Below are 26,870 nucleotides of genomic sequence, written 5' to 3'. Positions count from 1 at the left end.
TGACTGATCTTTTTCCATCATGGAGATAGCATTTATCCTTTTCGTGTCCATCGAACTAGAAATAATCTATCGTTCGATGCACCGTTAGAGGTGGAAAACATTACGGATAAATGTGGACATTAAACGTGCCGCCTTATTTGGTACTTTATTTACCATGATAAATTGATGTACTAGCAAATTTTTTAAGTAGCGGTCCGTGTATCTATTTTGATGATCTTAATCACGTTATTGAAAGTTGGATCATGCCGTTGCCCTGCAACATTTCATTCCTTCGTAGTTCTTATTTTAGTAAATATGATTAATTTTCTACGGATCATAAACGTAGGCTCACTTTATGAAGCTGAACTAAAGGCAATTCACTGGCGAGTTTTATCATAGAGAGCATATAACGATTCAAAGTATTTTGGTTGTTTTTAGCATTGATCCAACGGTCAGCGTCGATCAATAAAAATTGGCATCCCAAATGAAGGCTATATCAAAAATCCGAAAGGGAGCAAAGTATTTTCTTATACTTATTTCGGTTTCGGGTACGTGCTTGTGATCGTTGTTTCTGTTTCTAGAATTGAAAAAATATATTCGCTTAAATTTTCTTCTATTAAACTGATCTCATATTGGAGTTTTCCAATCTACGCCACAAAGTAGGCTGTGGATCCAATCGACGTCGATCTTCCAATCATTTGCCCGTCCCTGTAAGTTAAAAATTCAAATCGCTCACATTTCGACCGAATTTTCTTGGAAAAAATCCTACCTTCCGGCTGGTTTGATACTAGGAACGAAGGATTGATAAGAGATAAAATCTCACGATCTGCGCTCCTGTTACGAAAAATCTTAATCGACTCGGATTTCATTTAAACCTAGGAGATAAAAGTCACGGTTGCTTTCATGAAGATTTGAATATTTTAGTACACATCTGGTGGAACTTTCTTTCTGAATTATTTTCATACATAATTTGAATCACATGCAATCAGTTTAATATAGCATAACAATATATTTATCATTTTCGGATATCTTTATTTTTTGGTTGTTAAACAAAACTCGCAGATTTGAAATAGAAGTGGTCATTTTATCAGTAAGAATCAACTTGATGAGTTACAAACTGCCATCGGCGGCCATCCTTAACCTATCTTTCAAACATCTCAGTTAATCCTTAGTTAATCCTTGTTTTTTTTTATATTATTCGTAGTTCATGCACTACCATTACGGCGAAGGGCGAAAGGGAAACAACCGTATCCATGTTTAAAAAAAAAATGAACAAAATCGAACAAAGCTGAAAGCTTATTCTCGATTGGATCGTTTTCTCTATGCACTACATTCTACGTGAGCAACTTTAAGGTGTGTTTTTTTGTCGGTAGCATACGGAGCAGTCCCGCCTCGCCCAACCTCCCACCAAGGGGACGCAGATGGTTTTGGCTGGGTTTATGTTCAAACATTTGGCTATTACTTTCCTGCTTCGGTAAATGTTTCGTCGCGGGGGGACTCTGTATGGGGGTTAATGCTATATCCTGCACTATTTCCTATCCAACCTACAGTAAGAGTGATGCACCTGATACCGCTAATAAAATAAATATCAACCACTAGAGCCGCAGAAACAACTGGTTTGGATGATGCGACCGAGCAAACACGTTGTTTGTTTTCTGCCTTCAGCTCTTTGATGGTTTGTCAAATACCCGAGAACATGGTCACTGTTTCACTACGATCTACAACCTTATTCCAATTAATAGGTTATTTTGCTAGTAAGTCGCAACCCCGCACGACAATAAAATCATCTCTAACGATAAAAGCATAACTTGCAACCGTTGCTTTTTTTGTTACTTAATATTCTAGTAAAAAAACAAAGTCTTTTATCGAACACCGAACACCGTATCCTTTTTCGCACGTGATGGCAATTGGAAAGGGATACCGTTCGGAGGGGGTGAGGGTTTTTAAATAAATACTTAACCTACGCACTACACATTTATCTCTCGAAAACCCGTCCTCTATGCTTGCTAATCTATCCTGCGCTTGAAACGATCCCTTGCTAGAACTTTCGCACGGGGATGTGTGTTCGATGGATTCTAAAGTGACATTGATTGTTTGCTCTTACTACCTTAACTCGTAATAACCCTTCAAGTTAGATTCTAACGCTCCAGTTAGAAACGATTTACAACGTTCACTGCATAATTTCATCCCAATGGACAATTTGCGTTAAAAAACACAAGGACCGGAAAACAAATCTCAAGAGCATTTGCATGTTGTGTTCTGCCGATTCTGCCATACGCTCTGCTGGACTGTGATCAAAAGAAGACAGTGAAACGCACGCCAGCGTGTGTATCGTCCGCCGGACTTGCAACCACCCGGCCAACCACCCCCGGTGGAGGAGCACCATTTCCCGGGGGACATTCGCGGTTCGTCAACGCATCCACAAACGCAACGCACTGCTGCGGGGAACAGATACACAACCATGTTTCTTAATTACGCTACACCTCCCCCGGGTCCGTTTACGTTGAAGCTGTACTGTCCTTGCTGGGGGCCTGCGTTGGGGTGGCGTTTGTGCTACTGCTGCTTTGGCTGCTTTGGTTGGTGCGCGCCCTGTTGTCGGCGGCAGCGGTGTCCGTGCCCAGATCGAGACTGAACCGGTCGCCGGTGGAGTCGGCGATGGCGTTGGTGTCGAGGGAACGGGCCGATCCACCGACGGCCACGGCTGTCGCGACGCTGTTCTTCAACGCTTCCACGTCGACGCCTTCGGCCGACTCGCCGGCGCCGGTTTTGTAGTTGGACGAGAAGAAGGACAGCGCCTTCATCAGCTGGTAGCTCTTCGAGACCGGCAGGTTCGAGTCGTACAGGTTCTTGCTGCTCTTGCAGTCGACGTAGAACCACCAGTTGCACTTCAGCACCGTCTGGTCGAACAGCGTGCTCTCTGGGCAGAGGAACGACTTCATGATCAGCCCGTCGTCCGTCAGGGCGCACACGTGGAAGACCTACGGTTGGAGAATGGAATGGTTTAGTCGGAAGGATTGTTTAACAAAACACTTTAAAGGAATATTCGAAATTTAACCCTTAAACGCCTAATGTGTAAAATTTAAATTGATGCAGGCATAGTGGAATTGTATTTATTAAAATACAACCTAAGTTGTTTGAGATGTACCGATTTTTATAGCAAACAAGTAGAAACAGGACACCAAGATATATCGAATTAAATTGTTTAAAAGCAAACAGTTGCCATAAGGAAATTTTAGGAAAATAGTTTGATTTTACAATTACCTTTAAACTAATTCATTTAACTGGAAGACACTATGCACAATCAAATATTTTCGTTCGGCCAGTTTGTTTCATTAAGGTTTCTGTGTTTTTTTTACTTTGAACATAACTCATTAAAATAACCGTGCAAAGATCCTAACATAATTTATAAGTTATTTCGATATCGTCCCTGATTTCAACTGACCGTATTTAATAAACTTAAACGGTAAGGAACCATAAGTATCTTATATTGCGAATGTTCTCAAAAAATAATATCAAAAGTCGACGTTAGTTCCCTTCTACTAGGAATCTAGGTTGACTTTAATCTTATCGTTCGTTCCAAAAACATTCGCATTGAATCCAATATCCCCGACCGTAAAGCATCATTGTGCTGTAATCATCAGCTAGTCATTTACATTAGTCCTTTATCTCGTCTCGGTATTTATTCCAACATAAATCGTTTAAATTCTAATTCCCAAATGAAAGGCTCGCCCTTTCATTTTGGATGCTTTAATCCATTAGCAAAACCCGCGCTCGCACTGGCGAAAGGAGAACGTTGGGAGGGGAACATTCAAAACCACCTTTTAGCTTATAGCTGCGAAACATACAGTCCGATTACGGGAGTTTCATTCACCATCGCACACCGAAATGTACGAATTCGGTGCAATCTCTGACAACGTACCGGAAAGCACATTGCGTGCACATATTTTCGAAATCAGATCCCCCGATTCCGAGCCAGGATTTTATGCTACTTCTGTACTCGATGGCATTACTCCATGCGAGCCGAATCCCATTGCCAATCACCCCAAAACCCTCGTGGGGCGGAAAATTGGGAAAATCCTACCAGCAGCAAGCACGTTTCACAAAGCACAAACGCGGCGTAGAGGGCCGGGTTGGGGGGAGATTTTCCTTTTTCGGATACATTTGGACTGCTGGACTTTTGGTAGTCGACCGAGCAGAGGGAAGGCCTTCAGTCCAAATGTCTGCCTAACGACGACGTCAGACACCGAAATTGGGAAATGTGTTATGGCACGTGGTGGAATCGATTTCAATCTCCAATTGCGTGCCGTTCGGGTCGGTGGGAAACGGCGGAAACGGATACGCACCATACAACCAAGGTCCTCGTCGCCGTACAGCCCCGGGAAGTGCTTCTGCTCGCCGCAGTTGAACGTCGTGTACGGGAGGTCCACCTTCGAGGTGAAGTTGTCGTCGAAGTTCTTGTCGTACCCGACCGGGTAGTATTCCTTCGGTGCGTTCATAACCTAAAAAAAACGGGAGCAAGCGTATGCATGTTAATCAGGGATTCGTTTCATCGGGTTTCCGAATGGCCTCACCTTGTGGCCGGCGTTCGTTGGATAGCGCCGGGGGCGGGGTGTGGTGGTGGTCGTGGTTGTCGTCGTCGTCTGCTGCTGCTGGGCTAGGAGTTGCGCCTGAGCGAAGGCTGCCTGCTGCCGCTCGTACTGCTTCTGGGCGCGCAGTTCCTGCTGGCGGACGCGAATCGCCTCCTTGATCACCTCGACGCTCACGTTGGCGGCCGCCGCCAGCTCTTCCACGGTGTGCCCCATCAGGTCGATCTCTTCACCGTCGGCCGCAGCCGTCGACACCGACTGGGCGGTCACAATCGTCGGCGACGCCTTCGGCAGCGAGTTGCGACGCGGCGGAATGCTCATGATGGAGTTCTTGATGACCGTCGGCTGGAGCTTGTTGTCGATCTGCACGACCGGACCGGTCGAGATGCGGGACACCGACTCGGGCATGGCCTGGAAGGCGGGCACCTGCTGGACCTGCAGGTTCGGTGCCTCCTTGTAGATGATGTGCTGGTTCGGGGCGGCCGCCCCTCCGACACCGGCGTAGGAAGCGGAGGGCGAGGAGGGCGAGGGGAGAGGAAGCCGGGAGGAGGATTGGCCCCGGTGGAAGGAGGAGGTCTGGTTCATGAGCTGACTCTGGAAGGAGGGATCGGGAGTTTGGGCAGTTTTGAGGGCGAAGTTGCGGCGCAGGATCGCGGCGTCGAATCTCACCGGTTCGGGTTCGGGCTTGGGGATGGGTTTGAAGGGGGGTACGCCGAGTGGGCGGAAGGTGGCGTTCGTCATCTGGCTGGCAGCGGGCGACACGTACACGGGTGAGGCGGGCGATGGAGGCACGCGGCCTCGGGGAGGCGAGGCACGAACCGTCACCGCCTGAGGACGGCTCTGCTGGATCGTCGCTAGGCTCGGGGGAGCTGGGGCACCACCCTGCGTGGAGTACGGTGCCGGTAGCGGGGGATACGATGTCTGAAAGGAGGAAAACGAGGGGAGAGAGCGGGCCAAAAGGCCCAGTCATCATCCGCACGGCAAGAAGTTCATTATTATTGTGCTGAAGTGGATTAATTTGTCATCGGAAATGGGGTTTCTGTGGGTTGTGCAGTACGCGCGCGTGTGTGTGTGTGCTGAAAGGACCGGTCGGCTCGGGACGCTTCCGTTCAGGACGAGGAAAGAATGTCCACCCCCGGCCACCCGCTTTCCTTCCGTTCACTTTTCCTCAAACAAGTAGACGGTGAGCACCAAAGTGTATAAAAGAACGAACGGAAGTAGATCATTCCGATGACAAAGACGTTCGGGAATGTTGCCGGTGGTGGTGGTGGTGGTGGTGGGTGGTTGAAATTACGTTTCGTTAGCCCTGCTACTAAATTAGGCGAATGAGATTAGCTTGATTTGGTGGTACCAGACGGAACCCCAAAGGAAGGGAACGCAATGAATACGAGCAGGAAGCTTACGGTAATTTATGATACCGGAGTTCCGAGCACCGGTTCCTTTCGAGAAACATACCTTTTTTTGCTTTTGCTTTATTAAGCGAGTGACATTTCCTATGAATATCAAAACGACATTGTTCCCTGCTGTTCTTGTTGTTCTTTTTTTTCTGGAAGCTTTTTTTTTCTTCTCCCACTTCAAACACGCTCCAGATGTCTCCCATCAGTTCAAGTGTGATTATATGGCCGCTCCGTTCTGTTGGCACAACTTATTCACACCAAAAGCCGCACGCACGACCTGTCAGACGAAGGATTACCTTCCCTTCGGGGCGGGGGTAGACGGAACGTTCCAAGTATGCGGATCGTTTTCACTGGATCCCCCTTTTCCGAGGGTTATTTTCACGCCGGAATTATCCCGCCGTACCGATTTAATAACTTTGCCCGCCGTGTGCCACGTCGGTGCTTCGTTCGCTACGTTATTTATGGCGACGCGATACGGCGAGCTGAGCATCGGATTTTCTTCAAGCTTGACTGAACGGTAAACTGTACTTGAAACAGGGGACACAGTGTCATTGTCATGCCGGAAAAGCTGGGCAGAAAGGACGAGGTTAATTATGGAGAATGCGCTTCGAGGTGGAAACGGTGGCACTTTTTTTCCGGTGCGCCATGGAATGCCCCCGCTTAATGTTGCATAATGTACCGGTAGTTGGAAAGTCCACCGTTTGGTCCTTCCAGGAACGGGTGGTGCTTTAAATTTACCTTCACAATTTACAGTGGATATTTCAATCGGGAAGGGATGTTTTAAACAAACAACCAATAGAGTCATTGGTAAAGTTTAAACCGGAAGGCGTAAAGTTACCCTACAACGTCCGATGCAATATGTGCAATGCGTTGCAATTCTTAGAAAGTGCTGCAAAGTTTTCCTTTCGGGATAAATTACTGTTCCACGCCCTGGCAACAACCGATACCACCACCGCCCACGGAATGTTCTAGTTTTGAACTGGTTAACGAACAGCTCCTTCATGAAACTTCCACCGCCAGGACTTGCATGAACGAGCCCAAATTGAAACTCCACGCGGAATTGGAAACCATTGGGAATATTTTTTTCTTTTCCCTCTAAACCGTTAACGATTATGCTTCTGTGTGAGAAAAATTACTTTTTTCATGGTTCAATTACTGTTTCGCTGCCGCTTCTTCGATATCGTTTTGAGAAAAGTCGTTATTACAAGAAACTTTCCGGACCAAGGGAAATCGCTAACAAGTTCAAATTGATTCTAGAAAATAACCTCCACCAGTCTTCCATAGCCGTAGCAGATGGAGAGGCATATCGTTTCATGTTTTTTTTTCGTGGATTGGAGAGTGGAAGTGATATAAAATTCTCAGAACGAAGATTATGCTCCACACTTTGATTTGAAGTGTAAATAAAAACACTGAAATAAAACTGGTGCTAAACCTTAAAACAACTTAAACAGCACTTGGATTTACAGAATTATTTGTTACTGTTCTGATGTAGCTACATTTGGGAGCTTACGTTATTTTATGCCGCCAATCGTTTATGGTTGATTATTTTGATTAACTACATCAAACCATTTTCAAATGGAGAAAGCTTCTATTTGTGAAAATATATTTCGTTTGGCGAATGTAAAACTACTTTGTTAAAATCATCTCAAACAAAATATCGAAGTTTTACCACAAAATGAAGCGACAAAGCAAAGCGATTACATCATCAACATCATTAACATTGCTGAAAATGGCGTCTAGCCTTCATGCGATTGTTTTTAATCTGGACAAGGCAGTGGTAGTGTGTAATGTGTCACGTTTACACAGAGAGAGAAATAAAAACTAGTTGGCACTGACTTTTTCGCATTTTTGAACGAGTTCACACTTCGTGTTGATTGCACTTTACAGTATTGCGGCGCGCTTGTGTTTGATAAAAGCTTAACCTTTCAAACTCTAACGCTATGGAATGAATAGAGAAACCACGTGAATAAATTAGCTGAGGTAAATAATTCTTTGATTCCAACGCCAATCAGACTCACTCTGGACGACTGCTGGGAATCAAAAAGAGATATCGAAAGCAGGCACTAATTTGTGCTGATGAGGAAACATACTGTTCCCATTAGGAGTGGCTATATTTGATCGGCACTTGGGTGCGTCGCTTACCCAAATTGTTCCTTCCCAAACAAGCCAATTAAATAGGGCTAATGTGTGGTCCAAACACACACGCACACACACACACATGCACATGGGAAAGCCACCTGGGAGGTCGCGGTCGTCCAAATAAAAGCAGTGAAAGTGGACAGACCGTGGACTGTGCGGATACTTACCGGCATTTTGGACGCTGGCAGGACACCGATGTTGTTGGCACTGGTGCGGATGTTGAGGGCACGCCGTTTGTTGGCCTCGACGTTGCCGAGTGACTCAGCCAGCCCCAGCTCATCTCCGACGCTGAAGCCTGCGAAATGAGGAAAATGATGTGTCAGATTCGGTGCAAGGAACTCTTAGGGGGCGAATTGAGCGAAGAAAGCCCAAAGATAAACGACCACGATAGATGGACCTAGAGTGCCTAGGGAAGGAACAGCCACACCGGAAGGAGGAGAACATATACATCGTCACTGAGGTGAAGTCCGGACATGGTTTATTTCTATCCAGCAGCAAAAGTGGAATGAAGATGAAAACACCCAAATGGTACCTTCAGTCTATGAATATTAAAGCGGTCGTACGTGGTTGGTTTTTGTGGACGGCGAGAGTATCCTTGGCATAAGTTGGCTGTGGCTTATTCACGTTGGTTAGAGGATCACGATTTATTATGAGTCGAATCAAGAAACGATAATGTATTTCCAAAGGCGTCTCCCATACGTTCCTGCCCACGTCCAGAAGCTCTAAAGCTCGCCGATCAAAACATGCAACTCGCTGGACCAGGGGTGGTGTTCCTCTTCAGCAGATGTTATTTATATTCCCTTGCGTCGCAGCATAATCCCGAGCCGGAAAACGCGACGACTTGCGAGTGGTAAAATCAACATCCAATGCAATAATATTAGCAGCACCCTGAAGCCGTGGCTGACATTGATAAACGAGAAGGGTTTGCGTGCGGCAATCCGTCATCGTGTCACATTCCACGACGCTCGCTGTTTGGGATCGGGTTGTTTTTGGGGCTGCTTATCAAAACTCATTAGAAGGCCACCTCGTATGGATCCTCGAAATTCAGTGAATAATTCATAAAACGACCCGTCCACCCGTCCAGCTTGGTGGTGCTGCTCGGTGAAAAATGATGCTCCTTCGAGAAAGCTAGCATTTGTGGTGGTTTAATGAAATGTCACATTTAGTAACTCGTTGCGGCAACTCAAACGAAACCGTACGGATTTATCATAATGCAGTAAGGCACGGGGGATTTCGAAAACCTCTACCACCCTGGACGAAGTTAATTCTGTTCGAAGGCAGGCAACACATTGGACGACAAGCAAGTACCGTTACGAACATTTGATAACCGTTTTCGCGCGTTTGAGTACATCAACGTGACGTGAAGAATTTCAGTACTCCATCTGCGACAAAATCCGAACGTGCAGAAGTCTGACAGTCTCCTCATGACTTTGCTGGAACGGTTTATTTGATCTATCAAACTGTGAGCAGACAGTGGAACGGAAAACTAATACAACTCAGCGACGACGAAATTCTTCAGCGCGAAAAGTAAAGACTCCAACTTGTTACCCCTTCGCATGTCGTTTCTCTCGCCAGATGAGTTTCCCATTACGGATGCAGAATTGTTTCGGGCAATCTTGGTGGCGTCCGGGCTGGGGAAGTAATCATGCCATTTCTAAATTTGACATCTTGACGCGTCTACGTATCCCCCCCCCCTTCCCCCCGTCCTGCGGCAGTTCCATCAACAAGTTTATGGCAGCACATCATCCCCGAATGGGGGGGTTTTTCCTTGCGATAAATGGAAATGGCAAGAATCTTTCCTACTGCCGGAGACGGGGTGGCGGTTTTCATGTCTTTGTTTTTAACGCCAGTGTACTTCTTGCATGACTATGACTTGTTATGACTATGTCGGTTACGATTTGAAACCAAAAAACCGAAACGGACATTTAAGGGAAACCCTATAAAAAGGCATGTATTTACTCTAACTTTCCGGCACTCGAACCGGTTTGGTTGTAAAACTGGAAACCCATCCACTGTAAACGGTTACGATTATGGTAGGGACACTCACTGGGAGTCCTGTTCCTCCTATCAAGAAACCCCGAACGTATCTCCTCCTGGGCTACCGTTTTCCGCTTGGGGAAAAGTCATACACCCCGTGTGGCCCTTCGTAAAGCAATCATCGGGCGCAATCGTTTGTCGGCAACAATTGAATTTTATTAGCTCGACGAAAGTGGTTTCCAACTTCACCGGGCAGATATTCCTCCGGAAATGAGTGCGAGGAACGGGGGGGACCTGTTTGCTCAGTTCCGATGGTTGGCAATGTTGTATATATTTTACAGCACATTGCAAGGATCGATTTCAAGCCCGAGCGCAAACTGCAATCCCTCGGGCCGGAAATGGAAATTTCAATTACCGTTTTTTCCCAACCGACTGACTAGGCTGTTTGGAGAGGGAGCGATAAAGTTTCAATAACGCATCCCCAGAGGACTTTCGGTGATTTTGGTGGCCGCAAAACAATCCCATGCGCCAACGGACCAAAGGTGCCCCTTCGGAGGGATTATGAAAACGATTGGCAGCCACGGTTTTGCAAGCCACCAGGGACGATCGCGTCATGTGTTTGCTAATTAAATTGGAATTTGCCTACCTGCACCGATCCGTGCACGAAACCTTTGCCACTTCGCTGACTCCACCAGGTTTTAGTTCAAACAAACACACACACACACTCTAAACGGCGAAAATGAGGCTCATTTTCCAGCTGGCTGGTGACGTGGTCGCATCGATGCATCGACATGTGGCCAACCCCTTGTGCAAACCCACACACACACACACACACACACAAGTCCTGGGTCACGTGATGCAATGGGAAATTCAAGCGCAAACAGCATCCACCGGTGTGTCTGTCCATCGTCCGATGGAACGCATCCCGCATCCAACATCGACGGACGGTTGTTTGTGTCGTAAGCAGCGTCTATATTTATTGAGCAGAGATAAATCCCTCCCATCCCACCCACTCACCCAGCTGGTCATTTCGCACGGGGCGGGAAATTGTGCGTAGTCGGATGATTTATCAACATTAGCCTGCAATTTCCTTATGCCGTCGATCCGCAGGGAGGGTCGAATGTTTGCATAAATCATGTCTCGGTGAAGCGACGACTAAAAACAATGTAAATGGCGTACGGGTGTTGAGCAACACAAGCGTTGAGTTCCATCACATGAGACCCAGAGGGCGAACCAACGTTCGCGGATGAAGTACCGACACATATTCCAAAGCACCTTGGTTATTTGTAATTGAACCTCATCGTAGGAGATTTCAATTGATTGACGTATTATGCATTTTGGAGTGCAGTTTGAATGCAGTTTTGGTTAATTCCAACGTTTCACAATGCAATAAATTTATCAAATACGCTTATCAATAATGAAATGTGCACCACAACCTGTGCTCGACAGACATCGCACAGCCAGATTAGAGCTACCATAGGCGGATCCTCTAATCCTCCGAGGCCCAAGTTTGATTTATGTTGACGGGCCAATGCATCATAAATATCCCAACTGCGCCCCGAAAAGCACCCCAGCCAACCAGGTCATCTGCGATTAGCCATTTGTCACACCGCTGAATCGGCGTGAATTTCTCGGCAAGTGCTGAACACCCAATCAGCATCACGCCGGCGGTATGCAATTTACTTCCAGCGGAGAGGAAAATGGAACCAGTTTGACCAGCGTCTTTGATCCGGTGCTTTTGGGATGGCGGGAAATTTCGAGCCTTTTACAGAGCAGAAGGTTTAGGCTGGTGTTAGGTCGACTCCCCGGAATGCCGTGTCGGTGATTTCTGATACTGTCGGGGGGCAAAGCGGTTATGAACCCGAAGCCGAAAGGGCAAACTTGCCAAACGCATGTATAAGTACACGGGCAGTACTTTTTACTTATTGGTGCCGTCAAAAATTAGCCTTACTTGAAGCGCCCGATCATGCCGACGGCGTGACGGGTATGGACAGGTCACGACTGAGCGGGCTTTGGGGTTCACCAAGTAACCACCCGGACGACCTCGTTGATCCCTGAGGCGCTTGCTTTCATGTCTGCTGCCGACCATCGCCGGGAAAGTTTATCGATTTTCGATCAAGTGACGAGCGCTTCGCGTCGTGCACGTTTCACGGTCCGGGGCTTTCTAATAGGCATTATCGTGCCAGCGGCGTAAAGTTCGGCGTTTTCGCGGGTTAGCATAATTATAGACGCTCAATTTGATGGCCAAAGGGCCACTCAGAAGACCCCCGATGGGAGGAGGTACCGTCGACATTCCATTGGAGAAAGTTTATGCAAAACGATGAAAATAAGCTAATAATAAACATTTTCAACAATACTGTTTCTGACCAAATTAATACTCACTCATTGAAAACATACAAAATTTAGATAACTTATGCTTAATGTTTCTTTCGCCACCAGTGTTGCAGTTGAAACCTTTTCAAAAACAAAACAAACTCGTTATGTTATAACAACCTGACTAATTGTCAGCCAATAAATATGAATTTCCAAGCAAGCATTTCAGATATTGCTACTCGCAGGGCACTGGCTTCGGGATTATTCTCTGATTGCGAAAAAATAACCGGTAAAACATCCAATACAGATCAACATGTATTTTTGTTGTTGATGAAATTGAACCCCATGGGGAGTTTGGTGAAATACATTCGCCGCAGCGTATCGAGTTGCACACGCTGATTGCTTGTTTTTAATTTACTTTATTTCCTGGTAGTTCCACCTCCCCCTCCCCCGCCCCCCCTGATCCCATGATCCCATCTGATTGGGGTTGAAAAAGGATAAAGTTTCATTCGTAGCATTGAAAATGCTCCGCAGGAACGTTGAATGATGGGTATTACTTACTAGTTTGTGCTTGTTTCAAGCGGGATTTGAACGATATTAGTTTATTCAATCTAACCCTTATATCGGCTCAAATGGATACAGTGGGGTGTTTTAGTTTGGTATTTTTACGAATATTTACCGAACATACTCGATTAACTTCATTTAGAGACTTTGTAACAGAATTAAATCGAAACAAGACCCAACTTCGTTCACAAAAAAAAGTTGGTAGTAAAACAAACAAACAAATAAGAGAAAAATAATAGTAAAACAATATATTATTGAAAATAAGAAAAAAAATATGAAAATCTAGGAAAAAAACAAGATAGTAGGAAAGAACACAAAACACACACATATCCACACATAAAAACGAAAAACAGCAAACGAAATAATACGAGAAAATGTCGGCACGCGCTTACAAAAAACAACATACCTAACCCGAAGTGAGCCTTGACGCCGCCCAAGTTTCGCACCCGAAAGAGGCCGGACTTTTTGAAGGCACAGTTCAGGATGAGACCGAAATCGGAATCAAAAACACAGGTACTCTCTAACTGTTCGATTGTGCCTGGAAGGGAAAACAAAAAAAAAAGAGAAAAGAAAGATAGAAAGAAGAAAAGGAAAGAAAGAAACGGAAAACGGGATGGAGTATGGGGATAAAATGAAGGGAAAACTAAAGTAAAATACAGTAAATGGAAATCGAATCGAACCGGAAACCGGAAGGGTGCCCTTTTTCGGTAACGGTAAGCAAACTGGACCAAAACGAGTTGAAATCGAATAAAATGGAAATAGAGTGGATAAAATAGGGGAAAAAACAGTGCACGGTCGCACAACAATGAACGAGTAGATTCGACGAAATTGACAAACATTGTTTGGCATTGGTCCTTTTGAGATGAAAAAAAAAACTGGAAAATACCCGATTTTCCTTTTGTAATCCTGAAATCATGTATTGGGTTATTTTGTTGTTTGTGAAGAATCAAAAAAGGATCAAGCGGTTACCTCGCTCCGTTTGATTCTTTGAGGGTTTTCCGTTTTTCCAACAATCCCATGTGTGCATGTTTTCTGTGTAAACCACCAAACCGTGTGTGTTCGACTCCAAAATGTCCGTGTGCTTTGTGTGTGTTTACGTGTGCGTTTGTGCTTAGTGGCAAATCGTTCCCTGACCGGTGCGACACGTGAAACCTGCTCACAGTAACGGTTAGCCACAAACAATAGAAAGCGTATGCCCATTATAACAACCGTACTATTGTTTTCACAGTATTGTAATAGTATAATAATGAAACTGAAACAACATTTTGTCCAACACAGGATACAAGCAAACATCGCTTCGAAGCTGCTCAATGTTATTTTCGATGCAAATGCTTAAATAAAAAGTATGCTGAAGTACTAAACACCCTTCAATTCAATGTACTTATGCTTTATTTATTTTGTATCATACCACCATAAGTCTAAAATGTGTATAAAACTATATATTTTAACATAAAAACGAAAATTTTACTATCACTAGAAAACTATGAATACAGACATAGAAGCAAAACAACCGAAACTCAAACTAGGTGGAAATAAAGAAGTTTGCTACCGAATGAGCAACGGTTGCCCAGACGAAGTCGATGGTGTGTGTCACGGGATAACGACAATTGTTTATGCTCCATTTCATGCATTTCCATCCTATTACCCAGCCTAGGACGGACATGGATACAGGGAAAAAGAACGATCGAGAAACGGAAACCAACGAAACCGGAAGGAAAAAGGGGCTCGCAATGAATCTTGATTGCATGAGCTACAAATGAACCGAAACGTATTTGATTTGGCTTCGTCGCTAAGACAACAACCGGACGATGCAATTAGAAATTAATTAAAGAGATTTGGTTGTTTTTGCTCCAACTGGTATGAAGATAAGGGTACGAACTGTCTGGTGGTAGGAAAATCTCACGATATCTTCAAGGGGTTTCTATTTACCTATAATTAGAAGGGTTTCTATTTACGCAATAAAGCGATGTAATGTTTGCAAATATTTGATTGGGAACAACACAAATATTCTCTCCAATCCTGACCAAACGTCTTCTCTGTGGAAATCTTCTTCACACACACTTGTTCGGACAACATCAATAAGGAGTGTGTGATGAGTGATCCGATCTGCGGATGTGATTTTCCGCTGTCATGTCATTGAACAAGGGTGGAGTGAACCTCAATCTCTTCTTGGAAGGTTCCGTTTGTGGGTTCAAACGAAATGCATACAATTCAAGAAAATACCAAGAAATGTTTTTGCGATGTTCTGGAATTAGCATAAAAGTGATCATAACATTATAGAATCAGAACACCATTTCATATAATCTGTGCTTCTCAAACCACGATTGCCAATCGTTTCTTTTGCTTGGCTCGAATTATTAAAAACCGAACATCAAATCCCACGATGCAAATCAATACTGATTGAACCAAATCCAATTGATGTCATTCATTAGGATCTTATTCATGCCCAAAGTTATACCGCATACAATTACAATTTCAAATGAAGCTATCAAAGGGACTAAAAAACTCCCTCCTCTTGAGCATCATTCCGCAAACCAAAGAATATAAAAGATGCAAAACGACTCTGACCCCAAATGCACTTTATCGGTGCTGCAATCTCTTTACGATAAAAAAAAGTTCAGAGATTCGCTAGGAGGAAAATTTTCAATGCTGAATATTCTGTTAACGTTCGCAAATGAGTTTGTAATTGAAATCAAACGAAATGCTCATCGGATCCCGTTACGTTTTCCCGCTTTCATTATCTTTCCATGCAAATCAAACCATCATCAGCGTGGATCATTTTAAGCCAAAGCCGGTTGAACAGTTGAAGAGATTACAACACTGAGATCTCGTTGCTACTTTCTCGTCCAATTTCATTCACTTTTCACGAGGGTTTTCCTCTTATCCTGAGCCAATTGATTTCACGTTGGTCATTTGAGGGAGAGGTTTCCATCAAAATCCAATCAAAAACGTAAATTCTACCGAGTACGGATGTCGAGGTTATTTTTGAGCATGGTTTCATCAAGGGAGGGATTTTCTACGAAGTTATTGTTTCTTCCTCTTGCCCTGTCATCTTCGATACCGCTCAATCACTTTCGTCCAGATTTCCCGCCATGCTTCGATAGCAGCGTGAAAAGAAGAAAGAATCAAAAGAAAATGATCTTTTGATTGAAAGCATTAGTTTGCCTACTTTCATACTGTCCATCCATGCTGGCAGAACAGCAGTTGTTAACATAAGCTTCTCTCAGTAATTCCCGGAAAATGTCGGCAAAGTATTTCCATCTATTGCTCAGAGATGAAGTGACTGAGGGGAAGGTAAATGGAAACAATTGTTATGGCATTTCTTTTTTCTTTGTTTTGTCTTCATCTTTTTGTTAGATAATTATTTCTCCGATGTCCGCAGAGATTTGAATCGGAGAAGTTGAACCTACCGGTTCCGTCTACGGGAGAAGAACAAAGAAATCATAACATCCGGTAAATTAGTTCGACAGACTTTTCCCCGAAAGAAAAGCTATCTCTCGGGAGGGAAACAGGAACAAGCATCAGGGAAACAACCCGGGATGACGGAAATAGGAAGAAAAAAACCAACGTCCGAAACGTGCGTCCATCAAACGCCATAAATGATCATTGTCACGAACGAAAAGCATGAGAAGGGAAAAAACAGAATCGCATACACAACAAAAACAGAACCAACAACATGAAAAAAGTGCTGTACGAAGACGAATCTTCGTTTTGATGATTTGTGATGGGAAGACGCATGTGAACGGAATCGTAATGATGCTTTTCCGTCTGCGCTTCCCAAACCCAAACCGGTCCCAGTTGGTGGCCAGTTTTTCCCAGCCGAAAAATAAAACAACCTGACACGAGCGAATCTCGTGCACGTCCGGCGATTTTCTGCGGCAGTTTTTGTCCGGCTCCCGCTGCGAAAAGCGAACACGTTTCGCTCGAGCCCTACGGCTTGTATCGCCAAAATGCTCGAGGACAATGGGACAAGGTTGACCTGGCGTCAGGTGAGCCAAGGGAGTTTCGTCTGCAGCAGAAAAGCAAACATGAATGTTCAAAAGCGGATCGCATTGCCGAGAAGGAGAACAAACATAGGCAAGAGCAGATTTAAGGCACATTTTAAAGGTAGTACATTGCATGTTTTCTTCAAGTTTCTTGAACAACTTGTTGTTAGGTGTCTAAAAAATTTAGATAAAAATATACCACCATCTTGAAAGAGAACACAATCTACAAACCTTTTATGCTAATTACCAAGATGGGGGAAAACCCTCACAGAAGCATCTTGTTTCCAAGAACTATTGAGCGTTTGGTTGAGTCCACAGCTTGGTCAAATTTTGCAGAACGAAATTCAATTAGGCGAATTCGGTGCAAATTTGGCCGGAATATGGAAAACATTTTCGCCGCTGCCCGGAAAACCCGAACGCCGGCGGACCGGACACTCATCAGCTTCCGTTCCATTTCACCGTGCGACCATTCGGTAAACCAATAAAGTTTTCCCACGTCGCCGCCTGTTCACCATTTCGGGCAGTGTGATTTTCATGGCACATTTCCCGAAAACTGTTTCGCGATTTCATTACCATCCCCAAACGAACGAGCAGCATAGATTCCGGCATGCCTTAGGACCAAGGCTCTGATTGTCGAGCAAACAACCCGGAATCCATTTGTGGAGGGTAATCTCGGGGCAAGTGAAATTATTTTACTTCACTTTTTATTTATATTTCTTTAGCTTTTGTAGCTAACCACTTGCAACAGGGGTGGGACGCTTTCCAACGGAAGGGTGGAAAACCCTGCATCAGGATAAAGAATATTAAACTTCGGTCAAAACCAATTTTAATTATCAAAACATCGGGAATAAAGGAATCAAAACGGCGTCATTTAAAAACCCATCATCGCCAAAACCCCACCGGAGGACTCCCTAAAGGGGAAATTGGATTCCTAGCGTTTTCCACGGGCACGGAATTTGGCACCTAACAGTAATTTGTGGCGAAAGAAAAAGCTTCCACAAGAAATTCCGTATTTCCACGGCCTGCTCCGCACGGGAAGCCATTTCCTTTATTTGTTTTTCCAAAATCCCTTCCGCTTTTCGCCCCTCGGGCTATCCACCGGCGGGGGTGGAAAACCACTTTTCATCGGATTTAGGGAGCAAATAAAAGCTTCCTTAAAACGATTTTCAAGCCACCGCATCGAACCACTCTCAATCTCTTTTCTCACCCAGGCATTAGCTAGTCTATTTCCTTCCGGGCGCGAGATGGCATCGATGGCGAAATGGAGTTTTGGACCGCACCGATCCCATTTAATCCAAGATTCGGGGAAAATAGTTCCACTCCCCGGGGTGAATATTGTTTTTCCTTCCCGAAAATGGTGCTCGGTTCCGTGGAAGCCCCAGGAACCACGCGTCGATGGACAAATTGAAAAGATTCGAGCAGGCCAAAATTGGTCGTTCGTATCCATTACACGCCGGAATGCTCGAGTTTTGAGCGCCCCGAAAATTGACAGGCTTTGAAGTTCGAACCATTTTCGCGTTATTAGCTTTCGGAGAAGATGGAAACAATGTCGACTGGAGTCGTCGTGTTTGGCAGGATCTGTTCCGTTTCGTCGAGTGCTCAACGCGCAATCAAACGAGCTGCCAAAAGCTACCCGGGCTTACTCGTTTTGGTTAGCAACATGGGAGGAAAATAAACCCATTCAGCCTTCCACCGGGGTCTGTTAATAATAGATGGTGCAGTTGCAGCCGGTTCGTTCGAAAAATTGCAGCTCGCTTCCGACCCGGGGGTTTCCTTTCACCGGGACTTTAGGACCGGGACATCTCGCACGGGGTGTTGCGGGGTGATTTGTGGCGGGGTGGGTAGTAACTTTTGTGTACATGGTTTTATTTGGCGATCTTGGAACCAGTTGGAAAACGAATAAAGGAACCGCAAACACCAGCGTGCACGCTGCATTGAGTGGATTGCTTGCGAAAGGCAAAATAGCCGAAGACTTAAACGGGTTTCGCAAGGCAGTTGAGAGACCCTCGCGCAAACGTCGACGTAGTTCTGGCCTTGAAGGAGCGGAATGGAGCCCCAATGGTGGGCCGTTTTGAAATTCCTTCCGTACATCTCTCTTTCTCTCTCGCTCTAAAAAAGAACCAGCCATCCGCAAATGCGATACAGAGACTAAAAGGAGAAAAAAGTACGCTGTACATAAACAACAAACCGAAAACTATAGTTTTCGGTTCCGAAAACCCTAGGCGCACCCGGTGCAATGCTAAACCGTTCGCGATAACGCGACCAACCGTAGAAAAAGCTCTAGCTTTACCCGTTTCGGGGCTTTGTGTCGAACCGGCTGCCAAACAATCCGCGAAACCGTTGCAAACAATCGGCGTTTTCGCCTGCCCGCTGCTTGCACTTGTGCGCCTTGCAAGGCTCTTGAGGAAACTCCGGGCTTTTCCGGCAGCAAATTTGCAGCCGGTGCAGTGCTCAAAAACTGCAATTTCGAAAACCGGAGCTAGGAACCCATTTTTGGCTCCCGAAATTACACCCGAGTGAAAAGTTATGCCCCCGCCGGAAGTTCCATTCATTCGGACGATAGTTTATGGTAATAAATAGGCAAAGGAGCATAAAAAGGAAGAACAAACCCTGGTTATTGTTCAAGCACAACGAGGCGCCCTGATTCCAGTGCGTTGGAAAATGAAGGGGAAAATCCAAAGATCCTCTTCCTTTTCGGGAGCGCTCGGTGGGTGTGCATTATCTAAAGTTTTAATTAAAGATAATTATTCAACCTTCAGTCGAGGGGTTTTGTGCTTGCAACAAATGGGAGGATCTTCTACTTCAGGAAAGAAGAAACAACGTCACAAGAAGTGTCGATTGAATTTTCCGAAAAATAGATACAATTTCAATGAAATATTTTCCCTGCACAAGGGTAATCCGCTTTGTAATTAAACACTGGCCGTGTTATATTAGCATGAACCATTGAACATGAAACAACTTTGTTGATAAAGGACTTTCTAACGAGCTCCAGTAGAGATGTAATTTCGCCGATAATAACTAGCTCCAGACAGAGCTTCAAAACGTGACGTAATTTTCATCCCTTGCCTAACAGTTATCACGTCTTTTGGGACGTGCCTAATGGTCTTCTAATCTGGTGCCTGCATCCAACTTCTATCGCTATTCTACCATCGTTCGATCGATGCTTTATTGAGGTACAAATTAATATCTGATAGTTACGTGGGTTTTGTACGTGAGTGGAATACTTCTAATCAGTGCGAATTTAAGTCGACGTTTACCTCGGAGATTGTGGAGTTGGGGAGTGGAGTGGTTATACCAAGTATACGAAGTAGTGTATGTCATAAATGAATGATGTAATGATCGATAAAGAATAATAATCTTTGTATTTTGAAAAAATAAATTCCAGAACATCAACATTATTCTATGGTTCCCTGTATTTCTGAACCCTCTTCAAACTGAAAGCTCACAGGAAAAGGCAGCAAAGCTTTCTTCACCCGGAAGTGTTTGCTTTTGCACACTTTATCGCCCGGCAGAAGGAACACTTTAACAAAGAAGTCACGACGTTCGGCTTGGATGCGTAGAGATGGATGGTTGGGCCGGCAGTCGGGCACCCAAACTGCCAATCATAATTTCATTCCACCGCCCCCCTTTAGCATCCAACAGCTCGTTACCGATCCCCTCTGACTACCTACCGATTTTTCCCCGCAACGGGCAACGAGTTGTTTCCGTTCCGTTCCGTGCTGGTGGAGCGAATTTTCCATCCATCATCGGCTCGGTGGCTCTTATCGGGAAAACCGCGACGCACGTTTAATTCGTGGATGGTGAAAAGAGAGGACAAAGAAAGGAAGTCACGTGTGAAGAAAAAGCACAAGTGTTAGCTTCACCGAAACCCGTTTCAAGGATGTTAAAATTCATTTTCCCAAGCTTTCATCCATGGAGGCTGTCGATAAGAAAACCGGCCATCATACCGGTTTCATACTTTCTTAATGGCGTTGTTTGTAGATCATATTTCTTTTCTACACCATAATACAGAAAAAGAAAAATTCCGACACACCACCCCTCGATGGACGATGCAAAATGGACCTTCCCAGCCAGAATCCTTCGTCAACCGTCAGAAGATAAATCGCGATAATTGGATCACTGCCCGCCCGGCGTTGTTGTTCCTCGGGACAAATCGTTCGTATCGAACCAGATTAATGGCCAAACTGGTCGAAACTTTTTCCATCTTTTCACCAAAAAGGCCTTCACACTTCCACACAGCGCCACCAGCTTCAATGGAGTCTCTCTAAACATGGCTTTTAATCTCACCGTAGGACGCCGGCCAACACCAACCGGTGGGCAGTTTACTAAAAGGGAAGCCATTTATTTTCGGGATTTCGTTTTTTTTTTTGCCGTTTGTTTTGCAAACCAAGCGCAAAGTGTTCGGCTTGCCACAGGCTTCTTTTCCGTTCAAGGCAAGCATGGTGAAGGAAAAGAAAGCAAAAGTTCGTCATCCATCATGGCCATGGGTAAATTATTATTGAGCGTCTAGCGGGATCGGTTTGGACGCGCCCGACTGAAGGCCACTCCCGCCTCGATCAATCATAGTCGACGAGAATTTGTCCAGCGGATTTGTTCCGAGGTTGCGGGAGAAGAACTGGTGTAGCAGAGTTGTAGAATTTACTCGGCGAACAAGAAGCGTTCTATTGAAAGCTGCGCTGCGCCTGTTGATTGTTTGTTGATGAAAAATTAGTTTTAATTTGTTCATTCATTTTGTGAGACGGTTTTCATTGCAATGATTTGTATCTTTCTCCTCGAAGTACTACGTTTTCGGTGACTCAATACCACCGGAAACCGGACTCTAAATTGCAGCCATACTGCAACCCATGATACCAAAAAAAGGTAAATCTCCAACCGGCACCTTCACCGACTGACCGTCAATCCGCGAATCAAGGGTGTTTTGGAATGGGGGAACCCTAATTGCACCACGGCTGCATCCGCCCCCGGGTGAGCCGTAACGGAAGAGAATGGAGGCACTGAAACCGGTGCCTTAACAATCCCAGGGCCAACGAACGTACCGGCCTCTCACGGGTTTCGAAGGTGCCAATGTTCACTTTTACTGCTTTCGTTGGGATTTCGCCTCTTTCTCCCGTGGAAGTTCGTGGCCACACTGGCGCTCATTGCGTGACAGCAGCGAGAGTTGGAACGAGTGCATCGGGGGGTGCACAGGAGTCTTACACCGGGTTACCCCATTTCGGAGGCTGGTGGGATAATATGCAATTCACTTGCACAAACAAGCAGCAAGGGTAAAGGTGCTGCATTGTGCATTGCGATTGTCATTGTAGTACTCGCTGATGCGGAGCCGCAAGTGATCTCGGTCGCCTTATGATGGCTGAAGTCTGAGTTGAGATATTGGGCCGCCTTTAGCGAGGGAGCGAGGGAAATCTGTGATGATTTACCACCTCGAAGGGGTCTCACTGCGACAAGCAACTTTGGTCTTTGACACCAAACGCTCGTCAAAGTTGGGGTAGCCTATAGACAGATCTTAAATTACATACCGAGGGCTGACAGAACCTCCTGCTTCGACGGTACCCAGCCGTAATGACGCCTGCGGGGGTCGTCGCTCGGGCTGAACCGTAACGAATGTGGCCGACGGCTTCGGTGTCACCAAAAGTTTCCCAATTTCTTCCCAGGCCCTGCAGCGGTCTAAAGCTAAGGAAATTGAGTAATTTCTTCACAGTGTACCCTTCGTAAATGTTCAAACATTTCTACGCCTACCATGTTAGAAGCACTCGTAGCCTACTAGGTGCGTCGTCCTAGATCTGCACTAGGAAATACTTTGCCCTTCTGACATTCTCGATGGTCGTAACTCTTTTTTACGCGTCATCGGGACTTTTACGGACACTTCGGGGGGGTCGAAATGGTCGCTTACGGCATCGTGCTGGTTCAGAGTGTTTTTTTCTCGCAATTTTATACTCCCCACCCACCTTCTTCCGCGTACCATTTGGCCTGGTCAACAAAATATCACGAGTCTTTCGTGTAAAAGCCACGCCAGGACCAGTAATTAATCAAATTAGCGTAATGTCGCCCAGGGAACGGGCAGCCCGCGGTGGCACTCAAACTTTCGCCCAGCTGTCTCTGTTGACCCAAAGTTGCCCGGGCTGCCGAAGGGTTCCATAAAACGGAGCACTTCCGGCGGGGTGGTGGGCGATCGGTCGCAAAATCATTTGAGGAAAATTGAGAGCACTAGACCTTTTCCTACCTCTGCTGCCGGTATTACTTTTCCTTTCGTTGTGAGGTAACCTTTTTTGCGGTCCTGTCCAGTTTCATCCCAAACGAAAGCAACGTCACAGCTTTGTGACAGTAATTAAAAAACCACCTACCCGCCCTTTCGGGTTGACATTTTAAATCCGGTTAAAAACAAACACACACCAAAAAAAGGGTAAAGGAGCGAAGAAATCTACCAAAATGTTACTGCCTTTGTACAACCTTACGCTTAAAGGATGTGTGCTCACTTTCATAGTACCCTCATTTGGGAGCACTCAAAAGTTAGACAAATCCTAAACGAATCCGCACGCGATGAAAACTTACGCAACTACCGAGCGCCTCTAGATGTGGCCGGTTTACACAATTCCGCAACGAGGTACTTTGGGGCCACCCCGAAAATATGTTTGCACGCTGCAGTGTCACATTAGTCCGTCCGGACCGATAAGGTAAGTTAATTACACTCGACCGTACCGAATGGCTGTTACTACATAGCCGCGGTTTGCCTCCTGCTCCTCTTTTTGGCCAACGCCTTGCGATTAAAGATGAAGTTTCTGAGCCAGCTAATGGAAGACACTCGTCTGCCGAATCGTGTCTAATCAGACTCTATGGATGTCTCGTAAAAGGAACGACCTGGCGGTGGCGCTCGCGTGTGCCTAGCTAGCTATGATATGTTTTGTGGTGATAAAAAAGCGGATTATGCTTGTGAAACATCGCGAGTATGTTCGACATAACTTACGGCTATGATGTACATACATCGTCGAGGCTGTGAAACTTTTACATGCCTGAATTGCAAATGTCACCCTCGTGGCTTAATGATGATGACTGTTGCCGTCGCCACGGGGACTTGAACTCGGTGTGCAATTCATGTTATCACAAAGCTAGCAGCTCGTAACATGACCTATCTTGCCCGAGATGGAACTGCTTCAGTGAACCGAGCCCATGCAAAACTTTGCTATCCCAAGCGAGACGAGTTGTTTTTCTTTTTTGGGGGAGGAACTCGCGTATTCTGATTGAATGTAGTCCACGCCGAAAACCACTAACGAACATCAATCCCGCGAGGAGCATGTTGCTTACAGTAGCGGAAACGGTCATCATAATTGTATCGCTGGCGAATTGGGTCTAGGGGAAACCATGGGTGAGGGATAGGGCCAGGCGAGGGACTCGTTTGATGATTTGAATACTGGGAATCGCCACGGCCTTACATTAGCACACATATGGATTGCGGCGCACTGCGCCTGCATCCCGTTAGGCGGTAGTCCAGTTCCCGGTGCGAATGCGAAACGGGAAGGTACGTTGCTTAACGGTAAACTTGTGCTTCTCCGGGTTGAACCCAACAGGGCCAGAACGAGTCGCTATCTCGCTTCTACTTTACCTACCAGCCCTCAGAATGGTCAGAATTTACTGTGGAGAACATATAAATTGCAGCCATGAACCTCCTGCCCTGGCATGCATTCCCAAAACCTTTCGCCCCGCTTCGCTCTCCGTCGGATGATAAATTCAATCAATTTTATAACCACTCTATTAAAACTACATTCTGGTGTCTTAGAGGTCTGGCGAAATTTACCATTGCCTCGAGGAAGAAGGTGTTTCATAAGGCGAATGGCATCTTCCCGGAATCTCATTGATACGGTCAGACCGGACAACCGGTGGTATTTCCCACACCTCGAGCGGTCTTCTAGACCTGGTAGGACTCGAAGTTGGGAAAACTTCATCCCCCAATGAGTGGACATGCCAACATCGGCCCCGAAGCATCTGGAAGATGGTTATTAATTCTACATCTACCGGCATAAATTCCTTCTAAAATGAAGCCATTTCTAGTCTAGATCCTTTGTCCACTTACTTCTAAAGAGATGCATGCAACCCCGTACGACATGTCTTTTGCATAGGGCCTTGCCAGACGAGCAGTTAATTAAAGCTTCCATCGCCTGGAGGATCTCATGAACGGTGAATGTGGAGTTCCAAGTCCACCTCATATGGACGGGAATAACAAAATAATGAGATTATCCATTCATACCTGAGCGGCAAAGTAAGATCTTGCAACAGCCTCGAGGACGGAAGGGATGTATCCAGTTCCACACACATACACTCACATATTTACTTGCTTGCTGCAAGTGGGAGCGAATTTTCCTCTTAGATGAGATAAATATTTACTATGCACTTCTGAACTGGCAGTCAACGCTCACGTATGGATTGTGTAAGAGTAAGGACCTGGCTGGCGCCAGTAACGGTCCCGAGTAAGGTTAGTTCCATGCACCATTCAGCATTCATTCCGGAAGCACCGCAAGTTAAAGCTCGTTAAGGGCACCGTACGCAAACATAATCAATCTCCGCTCGAACGCCCCGGCGCTTCTCGGTGGGTCTTCTAGTGGTTGAAAGAAAATGCTAATTCATGAAGCCTTTTCATCTAGAATTAGCCATACACATTAGGTCCTGAGTGGAAGGAAAAGGGCGGAGGCAAAGAACGAGCCACATCTGAGCGAACGGTTACTAAAACATCCCGGGTCTCACTCGTTATTGGCCTCCATTCATATATGCATGGCGGCGGGCGCCGTTAAACCACTAAAGTGAATCGGGAAGCTTTGTTACGTAGAGAAAGTAATTACCGCTACGGCTTCAAGGGGAATGAGTTTTCATCAACATCCCCCTTCGGTCGGTCAAAGGTATTAGCAAACTCTTTTTATTTCCACGTGATGGATCGTGGGTTTTATTTGCAATATCGGCATCTCGCAGTTTCACACAGCGGTGGTTAGCAGATGTGTCCAGCACCCGTCGGCACCGTCCAGTGGCAGGATTAAAGCTGTGCCAGGTTACATCATCGGGTTGGCTAGCCGCAGGATTAAACCGCGTACCATGGGACCACGCGGGTAATTGTGTTCCATCGAAATAGCAATCATCAACGGGTGAGCTTCATGCATGGGTGTTGAAACATGAAAGTGAACCCAATGGGGCACGTGCATTAAGTAATGGTAATTTTTTTTCGTACCGGTGATGCCATTCGCCATTTTTGCCTGTCGATGGTTCCTGGACGACTCTTCGTTAGTTGGCCATAGTTAAAAACTCGTATCGGTTTCGTATTGCACAACATAATAATAATAAATGTCATTTATCGACTGGTCGTTTGTGATGGGGTTGTCAAATCAAAATAATAATCAATTATTTAATGTTCCCAATTATTTAATGTATCTCCCGTGTTGTGGCTAAAACTAAATGTACATTAAATGGAGAAACTAGAACTATCCACCTTTTTAGATTAAATTCAATACTGACAAACCTTTTTTTATTTATAATAATAACACTCCCTGTCCCAACCATAGGATATCATAAGACATGTTATTGCCATGCCATTGCTGACGTTATTGTTTGACTTTCCCTCGTCCTGTTTTCGCCAAATCACTTGCCAGTGGGCAATTAGTTACCATTGAGCTGACCATTACACGACGACAACAAAACCGTGGTGGCCATTATTATTTTGGGGTTACAAAAAGCTCACTGGCTCGCACGCGTCCTTCGCCGTCCGCCGAGGCTATGACAGGTCGCCTTCTGTTGTGCCCACACAGTTGATGGGGTTCCATTCGATTATGGATGGTTTCACCCTCCGCTCCCCCCTTTTTCGGGTGATTGATCGCTTTCCATCTGCCGACAGTAACATTGTTGACCATAGAGAGATAGACGGTAGTGGTGGTCCCTCGCCAACCTGGTCCACA

At 45.5% G+C, this 26,870-nt stretch overlaps 1 protein-coding gene across 1 annotated transcript in view; it reads right to left on the bottom strand.

Annotated features, from left to right (window-relative positions):
• Window positions 1-1,052: 1,052 nt before the first annotated feature.
• LOC131272654 (uncharacterized) overlaps window positions 1,053-26,870 on the bottom strand; it is a 33,968-nt gene continuing 8,150 nt past the window's right edge. The window contains exons 2-7 of the mRNA XM_058274475.1: window positions 13,362-13,493; window positions 8,269-8,396; window positions 7,925-7,937; window positions 4,551-5,419; window positions 4,323-4,478; window positions 1,053-2,957 (exon numbers count right to left, since the gene is read on the bottom strand). Of these exons, the coding sequence (XP_058130458.1) occupies window positions 2,478-2,957; window positions 4,323-4,478; window positions 4,551-5,419; window positions 7,925-7,937; window positions 8,269-8,396; window positions 13,362-13,493 (1,778 nt within the window). The 3' untranslated portion in view covers window positions 1,053-2,477. The remainder of the gene's footprint in view (window positions 2,958-4,322; window positions 4,479-4,550; window positions 5,420-7,924; window positions 7,938-8,268; window positions 8,397-13,361; window positions 13,494-26,870) is intronic.

The sequence above is a fragment of the Anopheles coustani genome, chromosome 3 (assembly GCF_943734705.1).
Source record: "Anopheles coustani chromosome 3, idAnoCousDA_361_x.2, whole genome shotgun sequence".
Lineage (NCBI taxonomy): Eukaryota > Metazoa > Arthropoda > Insecta > Diptera > Culicidae > Anopheles > Anopheles coustani.
The sequence above is the reverse complement of the archived record's forward strand: the minus strand, read 5'-3'. Positions and strand labels throughout refer to the sequence as shown.